At 41.8% G+C, this 12,068-nt stretch overlaps 1 protein-coding gene across 7 annotated transcripts in view; it reads left to right on the top strand.

Moving 5' to 3' along the window:
• LOC106091788 (RING finger protein nhl-1) overlaps positions 1 to 12,068 on the top strand; it is a 281,737-nt gene that overhangs the window by 252,944 nt on the left and 16,725 nt on the right. For all 7 annotated transcript variants that reach the window (XM_059369284.1, XM_059369283.1, XM_013258445.2 and 4 more), the window contains one exon: positions 2,246 to 2,989. In XM_059369284.1, the coding sequence (XP_059225267.1) occupies positions 2,246 to 2,989 (744 nt within the window). The remainder of the gene's footprint in view (positions 1 to 2,245; positions 2,990 to 12,068) is intronic.

Below are 12,068 nucleotides of genomic sequence, written 5' to 3'. Positions count from 1 at the left end.
CCTTTCACCATACCAGTGCTCCATAGGTCACATATGGTCTCACAATGGCCGTATACATTCAATGAATCATCTCGGGGGTTACCCCCACTTCTTATCAAACTTCCTCCTGCAGGAGTAAAAAGCGCACAGTACTTTACGGTTTCTTTCCTTGGTATTCTTCTTCCAGGACAATTTTAAATCGAGGACTATGACAAGGCATTTCGCCTGCTTTTGCAGCCGCAGGGTTATTCCGTCCAAGGACGGTAGTCTGAACTCCGGTACCTTATATCTACGTGTGAAGAGCACCAGCTCCGTCTTCCCTGGGATGGTCCTCAACCCATTTCTGGTAGCCATCGCGATAATCTCCTCAGTGACCCTTGCATGAACTCGCTGATCGAGAGAAACCTGCCTTGGACCAGCAGCATGACGTAGTCCGTATAGGCGATAATCCTCATGCTATCCCCAACGAGATCCAACAGGATTTCATTTAACACTAGGTTCCATAGAATCGGCGAGAACACCCCTCCTAAGGGCGGGAGTTCGCTTTAATAATCCTGCCATAAAGCATACTTTTGGTCCACTGGGAGATTATGGGGCGAATCCCCTTGTGGTCCATTGCGGCGACTATCGATCCTATCTCCACATTATTAAAGACTCCCTCAATATCCAAGAAGACCGCCAAAGTGTACTCCTTCTATCGGAGAGACGTCTCGTCCTACTGTACTACCTCGTGAAGGGCCGTCTTCACCGACCAGCCTTTAAGGTATATGTGTTGTGCCCCACTGAAGTTTTCCGGCATCAGTCCCTCCCTCACCATCAGATCAATGAGTCTTTCCCGTGTTTTCAGCAAAAAGAAAGACAGACTAATAGTCCAACAATCCTTCGTCGTACTGTGGTTTATTCTTCCCGCTTTGGAGACGACCTCCCTCCTCCTTGGCCTCTCTCCATGCCCTTGGCCTCCCTCCATGCCCTTGGTAGGACCATGTCAGGCTCTCTCGGATAATCCTCTCAAGCCAGGGCACACTCCAAAGGATTCCTGCAGCAGTGCCGTCAGGTCCGGCCGGCTTTAATGACCGGAAAGTGCGGACTGCCCACACTATCTTCTCCTCGTCAATGATGTCCCTGTTGAGGTCATCCGTTAAGGCAACATATGCAGGCAATGCAATATCTTGATCGCTGGCCTCTTCTTGGCCACCGGGGAAATGAGCCTCCCTTCTTGTGTAGGGTATACTTAGTTTCCAATCCATTGGGTATTCGAACTGGTAGTCAGATTGCGCATAATGCACACACCTTACTTGCCTTCGGTCCTAAATAGATCAGCTTGAAACCCATTGGCTCCATCAGCCGGTTTTAAAAAGGTTGAGTCTGCTGAGACTTTCGGTAGGCCCGTTGTGATTGCTTAATCTTCTCCCTACATTACATTCCCTTATACTTCCAGATGCTCCGTCAATACGCCTTATCATTCCATTCCCTCTGCAAATTGCAAATTTTGCCCATGAACATTTTTTTTTTTTTGCCAGCATTAGGAGGGGAAAACCACCGCTGAAAATTTTTTCTGATGGTCTCGCCAGGATTCGAACCCAAGCGTTCGGCGTCATAGGCGGACATGCTAACCTCTGCGCTACGGTGGCCTCCATTCCCATTCCCTCTAGTGAAAAAAATGTATTCAAATATTTAGTTTTCATCGACCACGTTCTCAATTCATTCTTCATAATCAGTCATGTTTTCATATTCGTAGTGGTCATTGATAGCAATCCTCTGGCCCAAACCGCCAAATCTTTTGCCTTCTCATTCAAATAGTCTTACTCTATGACCCAACACCTAAATATTATCGATTTTTCTCTATTCGGAGTAAGCTAGGATTTTCCCCTTCAGGACCGGGTTATTGTAGTCAGCCGGAAACATAACGCAGTTTATGGGTCTTAAATGTTCGAACAGAAGTTCGTTAAACCAAGATTATGCTGCTGGCGCTAGAGTAGCTGATACAAAACCATAACCAACTAGCCAGGATTATTATGTTCGCTTAGTGTATCCTACGGCGCTGTACCCTATATCTATTTAAAATTATGTAAATAATAATCGGCATACGCTTACAAAATTATTATAAGAACAACCTCAATTGAGAATACAAATATTCAAGTTTATAATAAATCCAATCGAAATCAACATTACAGAGAGTTCCAAAACGTCTAAATAGTCTCAATGCAGAGCATTCTATTGTTTATCAAATATATTAACAGTCTATTCTCTTGTATCATTCTAACAGATATAGCGGCTATGGAGGCACCGATCTATCACGCAGTCGTTCATCGCATGCCCTCAAATCTCGGGACAGTTCACCAGTCAATGAACGTACCTCGTCGCGCAGTGGTGCGGGCGCCTCAACATCTAACGCCGACAATAAGGATGGTGAGGCCTTGAGCTCCTGGGCTCGTTATTTGAAGAACAAGTACGGCAGTAAGAGCTCAAAGGACACACCTTCGAGCAGTGGCCGTGATAATCTTGGCAGCAGTAGCACTTCTACGGCCCTACCATCGTCATCGCATGGTGCTAGCGGCAGTAGTCGTAGCCACGCTGCCAGCGATGTATCGCGTCGCCTTAGCCTGGGTCTGCCCTTGAGGCAGGTCAGTGAACTTGGCTCGTCCGATGATGACGCGTCAAAAAACGGGCTAGGCTCCCCTACCTCCCCTATGGTAGCAGCAGCAGCTCACGGTATGGCCGGAGTGGCAGGTACTTCCCCTAAGCAATTGTACCTGCGCAAGCGTCAACAGCTGTTCCAATTGGGGGGCCGGGGGAGCGAACCCGGTTCTTTTACCTGGCCGCGCGGCCTAGCCGTCGGCCCGGATAATAGCATTGTCGTAGCCGACTCCTCGAATCACCGCGTCCAGGTGTTCGACTCGAATGGCATCTTCGTTAAACAGTTCGGTGAATATGGCAATGGTGAAGGCGAATTCGATTGTTTGGCCGGTGTGGCGGTCAATCGTATCGGACAATATATCATAGCAGATCGGTAAGTCACATGTTATTGTTATTAACTTTACTTATATACTCTTATACATAATATACAATGACACATAGAATAAGAACTTTTAATTGGTATACTACATGAAGACAATTTTTATACCCACCACCATGGGATCGGGGAAAGTCGTCTCGACGATCTGAGTCGTTCCAACCATGTCCGTCCGTCCGTCTGTCGAAATAGCGCTAGAGGTTAAAGGCGTAAAGCTATCCGCTTGAAGTTTTGCACGGGCACTTAGTGTTGATGTAGGTCACTGGGGTTACCAAATAGACCATATCGGTTCAGATTTGTATACAGCTCCCATATAAACCGATCTCCCAATTAGACTTCTTGAGACCCTGGAAGCCACAATTTTTGTCCGATTTGGCTGAAATTTTGCATGTGGTGTTCTTTCATGACTTCCAACAACTGTGCTAAGTACAGTTCAAATCGGTCTATAACCTGATATAGTTCCCATATAAACCGATCTCCCAATTAAACTTCTTGAGCCCCTGGAAGCCACAATTTTTGTCCGATTTGGCTGAAATTTTGCATGTGGTGTTCTGTTATGATTTCCAACAACTGTGCTAAGAACGGTCCGAATCGGTCCGAATCGAATGTCCGTCCGTCTGTCTGTCGAAAGCATGCTAACTGTCGAAGGAGTAAAGCTAGCCGCTTGAAATTTTGCACAAACACTTTTTATAAGTATAGGTCGGTTGGCATTGTAAATTGGCCAAATCGGTCCACGTTTTTATATAGCTGTCATATAAACCGATCTTGTGTCTTGACTTCTTGAGCCTCTAGAGGGCGCAATTATCGTCCGATTTAACTGAAATTTTGCACTTAGTGCTTTGGTATCACTCCCAACAATTGTGCTATGTATGATTCAAATCGGTTCATAATCTGGTATAGCTGTCATATAAACCGATCTTGGGTCTTGACTTCTTGAGCCGCTAGAGGGCACAATTCTCGTCCGATTTGGCTGAAATTTTGCATGAGATGTTTTGTTATGACTTCTAATAACTGTGCTAAGAATGTCGTAAATCGGTATAGAACCTGATATAGCTGCCATATAAACCGATCTGGGATCTTGACTTCTTAAGCCTCTAGAGGGCGCAATTCTCATCCGATTTGGCTGAAATTTTGTACAACGGCTTCTGACATGACCTTCAACATACGTGTCTTATATGGTCTGAATCGATCAATAGCTTGATACAGCTCCCATATAAACCTATCTCCCGATTTTGCTTCTTGGGCCCCTACAACTGAAATATGGGTTGCGCAAAAAGTAATTGCGGATTTTTCATATAGTCGGCGTTGACAAAATTTTTCACAGCTTGTGACTCTGTAATTGCATTCTTTCTTCTGTCAGTTATCAGCTGTTACTTTCAGCTTGCTTTAGAAAAAAAGTGTAAAAAAAGTATATTTGATTAAAGTTCATTCTAAGTTTTATTGAAAATGCATTTACTTTCTTTCAAAAAATCCGCAATTACTTTTTGGGCAACCCATAATACACAATGACTTCTACAATGTTCAGCATTCATGTATGGTCCGAATCGGACAATAACTTGATAAAGCTCCAATAGCATAACAGTTTTTATTCAAAATTCTTTGTTTTGCCTGAAAAGAGATACCGCGCATAGAACTCGACAAATGCGATCCATGTTGGAGGGTATATAAGATTCGGCCCGGCCGAACTTAGCACACTCTTATTTTTTTTCTCTTTAAAGTTAAAGAACCCCAATTCAAATCGATTTGTTGCATATGTATGCTACATAGGCAAATATTTTTTGGATGCATTAACATTTCATTTTCCTACTTCTTTTATTCTCCAACTACCAAAAGCTGGTATTACTAGAGCTTTCCGTTCTTAATTACATACCCTGCCATAAAGTAGCCGTCTCTTTGCTGTTTTTGCCTTTAGCCACGGGTGATGATAATCTTCGAATGGCACAAAGACAATTGGCGTGTGGGGAGTATTAATGATAGAAATATTTCCCTTCTAGGTTTCCAATATCTAATTGGAATTGCTTAGAGGATAATGGTCCATGTTAATGAGAAATTTAATTACAACTTTCTATTGAGGCAAAATAGGATTCCTACTATTTCACTTTCTTTGGTATCATTTCATTAAAATGTCTCTCAGCCAATGACTATCAATGGTGTTGGTAAGTCTTTCTATGTGCTCACAATCCATTAAATTATTGCATTTTCATTTTGTGGTAACACAATGAGTCTGAAGTTAGAATGGTTGGGGGAGTGTAGGGAAAAGCTGTACATACCAGACAAGGATTAGAGTGTAGAATAATTCTTTTAGTTAAAGTTTTGCAACTACAACTCTCTTAAAGTGCAGCTAAACGGTAGGCTACAATGTGTGTACAAAAGCTGTGAGATTTATACAACATTTTTATATCCCACACCACTATTGTGGTACTATAACAGGTCAATAGAAAATCTATACTGACTTGCTATTGACGGTGTCACCAGAACTACTGGCAAACTGTACCCTAGACCATGCTTTTTGCTATAGACATTTTCAATAGTGACAGTGTCAATAGTATGTCGCTAATAAGCATCATTTGCTGAATTTGCAATTTTTTTATTCTTTTTTTCGAAAGGACTTATAAACCGGCAATTCCGAAAACGAGTAAAAATTATATACATATATTATAGTTTGTCACCTGTCAATAAAAATATTGAAGGCAAGACTGTAGACAATTTGGTGACAATGTCACATACATAGTAAACAAAAGTGTTAACTTGGGGACAATTAACCCCAGACTTCCTACAGGGAATTTAGTGAATTTGTTTGCAACACCCAGAAGGAAAAGAGATAGACCCATTGTTGAAGTATGTCGATCGACTCAGAAACACTTTCTTACTCGATTTAACTATGTCTATCTGTCTGCCAGTATGTCGATTTAACTATGCCTGTCTTTCCGTCTGTATGTCTGCTAGTCTGTCCATGTTAATTTGTGTACAAAGTACAGGTCGTAATTTTCAACCGATCGTTTTAAAATTTAGCTCAAGCATTTTCTTGGGCCTAGAGACGAAGCCTCTTGAAACTGCAAAAAATCGGTTAAGATATAGATATAGCTGCCATATATATGTTCGCCCGATTTGGACTAAAATTGCAATTATATCGTCATTTGTTGTCTGATGTCTGATGAATTTCATAGAAATTTGTTCAATTTCAGATATAGCTTCCGTATATGCATCTCCCGATTTTCACTTTCAAGATCTTTGCTAACCCCTTTTATCAATCGATCTTCTCAAAAAATCATATTTAAGCAATTTTTATATTCGATGATTAAGCCTGCATATCAAATGTGGTGTAGGGTTTCAAAAGGTAGACTTTGCCCGACTTTAGGCCGTCCTTACTTGTTATACAGGGGGCTAATATTCCTCCCGATTCTCTGTAACCTTGTTATAAGAGAAGTTCGTGCTATTGTGCCTAGGCAAGTTTCTTTCGACGATCAGCAAGATCATTGAAAGTTCACTGAGGAGACTATGGTCATGGGCTACTTGGAATGGGTCGAGGACTAACCCTAGGAAGACAATAGGAAGGAAACCGACAGTCAATGCGCCCAGTGCCTCGATGTTCGATAGTATGTGAAGAGTTAAACCAAGGATGATTTACTGCCTGTACATGGCCATCGAGTGACCAATGCTATTATTGGCTGAGAGACAGTTGTGGCAGAAGGCTTTCGTTGGAAAGACACGTGCTAGGGCGTTTGAGAAGGTCCAAAAACTGATCAGCTTTGTAGTAATGGGTGCTTTGAGGTCGGCGCAGCAGGCAGGAATATACAGCCTATTGAGGTATATATTCCAAACTGTAACCTCAAAAAAGCACTCAGGCTGGAAGAGCTCGGCAGAAGGGCGGGTGCGGCAACATTTTCATGCCGAATATTATAAATGCGGTGGGTAGACTGAGGATGGCTTCAGACTACCAGGCAACCACACCGATTCGAGAAAAAGTCTTAAGAATTTGCTTGCCCGGAAGTGAAGTTTGGGAGGCGGTTGCTACAATATGTTTGAGGACGATGAGACCTCGGTCTTCCCTGATGGCTTCATGAGGATAACGGTGAAGGGTCTTCTAGCATCGAGCATTTCATATGGGAGATCAAAGGGTATGGTCTTTCAGGAAGAGATATACGCCATTACAAAAACAGCAATTGAAATCCTTCAAAAAGATTTACCTCCTCCGAAACTCAGGATAAATGTGTAAACTATAATCTCCTTCTGACAATCCAAGACTATTCGAGACCATACCGTCCTGGTTGTTATTGCTCTGAATTCCAGTTTACAGCCCGTAAAGATGTTTACACTCGACGTTCTTGCGTTAGCACAACACCGCCACACACATTCCGCGATCACCCGAATCTCCGCGTGCATGACGGTTTTAGAGTCAGGCATTCCAAATTAGATCTCAGTCCTTGGGTTCTCAATGTTAGGCTCTCTCTGCCATCCCCCTCTGCCCTCTAGCTTTGATCCATTTGTGTAGCACGATCTCGCCGATGCCAATCCCAGGTACCTTAATCCAAGACTGGGTCGCTAGCAGCAGGGTATCTCACTCGACCTCGTTCAACCAAACAATAATTTTCCATGGTTCATCTTTAATTTTCCTTCTTTTGCATTTGGTTTTTGCAACTTGTTTTTCTTGGCCACAGAGCACATGTGTGCGCCAGCCAGATTATTGGCATAGTTTAAGGCCCTAGATTGCCTGGGACCTATTGCTGAGCCTGCAATGTTGGCCACAAAATTCTGTAAAACCGAGCAAATAAAAAATTTGAAATCGGACCATAAATGCGTCTTTGCCCGACCGGAAAGTTTTTTTGTGGAACTGCTGTGCTTAATTTTGACAGACGGACATACTGACAGACGAACACATAGAAAGAAAGATGGATAGATAAGCGAACAGACAGATAGGCCGACAGGCGGGAGGACAGACAGACCAACAGACAGATGGATTATATGTTAGACGGACAGACAGATGGTTAGTAAGTTAGACGGACAGATAGATATAAAGCCAGACAGAAAGAAAAACAGAAAGGTGAGCAGGCAGACAGGTGGACAGACAGTCATACAGATATACGGACAGACAGACATGTGTACATATAGACTGATGGACAAATAGACAAAAGAAGAAACAGACAGATGGGCAGGCATATTTGCAGACTGATAGACTGAGAGGCGGAAAGAAAACAGGACAAACTGACGAGAAAATAGAGCCACAGAATGTCACAAAGGTAAACAGTATGACAGACAGTAAAACGGATAGTAGTGCTGTAGTGATAGATTGAGAGGCGGAAAGAAAACAGGACAAACTGATGGGAAAATGACAAAGGTAAACAGTATGGCAGACAGTAAAACGGATAGTAGGATAGGATAGCAGGCAGACAGGTGGACAGACAGTCATACAGATATAAGGACAGACAGACAGGTGAACATATAGACAGATGGACAAATAGACAAAAGAAGAAACAGGCAGATGGGCAGGCATCTGACTGAGAGGCGAAAAGAAAACAGGACAAACTGACGGGAAAATAGAGCCACAGAATGACACAAAGGTCAACAGTATGACAGACAGTAAAACGGATAGTAGCGCTGTAGTGAACAGGGATGTCGATGAGTCTGAAACAGCTCGCTATAACAAATTTCATAGAAATCAAACGCCATTGTGGTCCCAAGACCTTACATTGAGAGATCGGTCTAAATGACAGTTATATCGAAATATAGACTGATCTTACGAATATCGATGAGCCTAACGCAACTAATTGCGCTAAAATTCAGCAAAATCGATTAATTTTTTCACCTTTTATGGGCCTAAAACCTCAAATCGGGAGATCGGTACATATGGCAGCAATATCCAAAGCTAGACTGATCTAGCTCCAAATTTCAGCGAAATCGGACAATTAATGTGGGCCTATGATCTTAAATTGATAAATTGGTGTATATGGCAGTTATGTCCAAATAAATACCGATCTTGATCATACTCGGTACGAATGTCAAGGGACTTAACATGACTATTCGCGCTTAACTTCAGCAAAAAATGGTTAATAGACTTCACCTATGGGCCTAAACCCTTAAATCGAAAGATCGGTCTATATGACAGCTATATCCAAATCTGGACTGATCTCGGCCAAATTGAAGAAGGATGTCCAAGGGCCTATCGCAACTCACTGTCTCAAATTTCAGTAAAATCGGACAATAAATGCGCCTTTTATGAGCCCAACACCTTAAATCGAGAGATCGGTCTATATGGCAGCTATACTCAAATCTGGACCGATCTCGGCTTAACTAAAGAAGGATGGCGGGTGACTTAACGCAACCCACTGTGACAATTTCAGCAAATAATAAATGTGGCTTTTATGGGCCTAAGACCATAAATCGGCAGAACGGTCTATATGGGGGCTATATCAAGGTATAGTCCGACATGGCTCATCTTCGAACTTGACCTGTCTATATAAAAAAAAAAAAAATCTAAGCAAAGTTTCAACTCCATAACTGTAGCAGCAAGACTGTAGCGTTATTTCAACAGACAGACGGACGGACTTGGCTACATCGCCTTAGATTTTTATGACGATCAAGAGTATATATACTTTAGGGTCCGAAATGGATATTTCGATGTGTTGCAAACGGAATTTCAAAATGAGTATATTCCCATCCTTCGGTGGTGAAAATTATTGAAAAATATCTACAGATTGTCGTGCATGACAATTTCCATTAGCCAGGTTTTCAAATTTATCGCCCACTTTACATCGCCCATTCTAAAGGCGACTGACATGTGTCCAAGCTGTTATTTGTATTGCAGTCTAAAATTGAATTTTCCACGAATTCAAACACTACCTAAGTCACCTAATATTGCATCATAAAACCGTAGTCTTTGTAAGAAAAAATGTCAATAACTGTTTTAGATCAAATAAACGGAATGATGTTTATTCTTAACGAAAAAACGGATTTCATGATTCCCAATAAAGGCAAATTCAATTTCCCTTGGCATTTCTTTGCTCATTTCAAGGGTGTGTGCAAATACGTCACTATCGGTAAATCGCGTAACGTGTACGATATAGACCAAGGAAATAAAAAACCAGTAAGGAAAGGCAAAATTCGGGCGGTGCCGACTGTATAATACCCTACAAGTACAATGTGGGAGGTATATCCAATTCCGAATCAATTTTGATGGACCTTGGCGGATGTTATCAGATGGGCTATTAAACAATCCGTATCAAATTTCGAGCAATTATATTCAAACTGTAATAACTAAGGTTGACAAATGACAACATTATTGCAAATTACACAAAATCTGGCGAACATATATATGAGACCTATATTTAATTCTGAACCGATTTTGAGCAAATTTCTCAGATATTGTGGTAGTCGTCAAGGAAAGCATTGTACCAAGTTTTGACAAGAGTGGTCAATAAATGCGCTTGCAGTGGCTATAGAAGTGAAAATCGGGCGATATACATATATGGCAGCTATAACTAAATCTAAACCGATTTATATGAAATTCTCCAGTTATGTTAAGAGTCATATGAAAATCTCTTCTACCAAATTTCGAAAGGATCGCTTAACAAATGACCATTTTATTGCAATTTTTCCCAAAATCGGAAGAACATATATATGGGAGCTATATGTAAATCTGAACCGATTTCAAGCAAACTTCTCACATATTGTGGTAATCGTCGAAGAAAGTCTTGTGCAAAATTTTGGCAAGATTGGTCAATAAATGCGCTTGCTGTGACTCTAGAAGCTAAAATCGGGCGATACACATATATGGCAGCTATAACTAAATCTGAACCGATTTATATGAAATTCTCCAGTTATGTTAAGAGTCATAAGAAAATCCCTTCTACCAAATTTCGGGGGAATCGATTAACAAATGAGCACTTTATTGCAATATTTCTCAAAATCGGACGAACATATATATGGGAGCTATGTCTAAATCTGAACCGATTTCAAACAAACTTCTCAGATATTGTGGTAGCCGTCTAGGAAAGCCTTGTGCAAAATTTTGGCACGATTGGTCAATTAATGCACTTGCAGTGGTTCTAGGAGGGAAAATCGGGCGATACACATATATGGCAACTATATCTAAATCTGAACCGATTTCTATGAAATTCATCAGTAATGTCGAGTTTCAAGAGAAAATCCTTCCTACCGAATTGAGAGAATCGTTTAACAAATGACCATTTTATTGCATTATTACTGCAAATCGGCCGAACATATACATGGGAGCTATATCCAAATCTGAACCGATTTTTTCCATTTTCAACTGACTTCGTCTCTGTTCGTAAAACATGTCCATACCTAATTTTAAGACGATCAGACGAAAATTGCGACCTGTTAGGTTAGGTTAGTTTGAAAATAGGGTGCAGATATTAATTTGCCCCCTGCCACTATAGACATAAACCTAAGCCAGTAATCGGCTTGGGCTCTAAAAACTAAAAAGTAGCTCGAAAAAAAAAATTTTTAAGTTAGGAATGCCCTGTTACTTCCAAATTCCTTAATGGTTTTCTATACCACTCATATCTGCCTCATGTCTGGTATCGAGTCCCCACCTAATTACCGGTGTCTTTTAGCCGCAAAAGGCGGGCAATGACATAGAAAATGCTCCAACGTCTCATCATCTTCCCCACCTGCCCTGCACATACTATCACTCGCCGCACCGATTTTGCACTAGTGAGCTTGTAGTCCTATGTGTCCCGAGGTGACACCAAAAGCTATACTGACCTCATTTTTGCTTCCTTTCAGTAATAGCCTGGTCCTCTCACGATCCGGGTCACCCCATAGCTATACTGACCTCCTTTTTACTTCCTTTCAGTATTAGCTTGGTCCTCTCACGATCCGGATCACCCCATAGGATTTTCGCCGTCCTGCCAACTGTTTCGCCGTTCCACAGTGTTATTTGTGTTTAATGCCCACACCCTTATATCGGTTTGCGTCGACCCGAAAGGCTTCAGGTTAACCAAGATTATCGATGGTAGTTCTCTGGCCTTCACTGCCAAATCGACTGCCCTTTGATACCCCCTTACTCCGTTATGGCCCGGCACCCAAACGATGCGGATTGTGCCATTCTCAGAGA

Source organism: Stomoxys calcitrans, chromosome 5 (assembly GCF_963082655.1).
Source record: "Stomoxys calcitrans chromosome 5, idStoCalc2.1, whole genome shotgun sequence".
NCBI classification, from domain to species: domain Eukaryota; kingdom Metazoa; phylum Arthropoda; class Insecta; order Diptera; family Muscidae; genus Stomoxys; species Stomoxys calcitrans.
The sequence above is the reverse complement of the archived record's forward strand: the minus strand, read 5'-3'. Positions and strand labels throughout refer to the sequence as shown.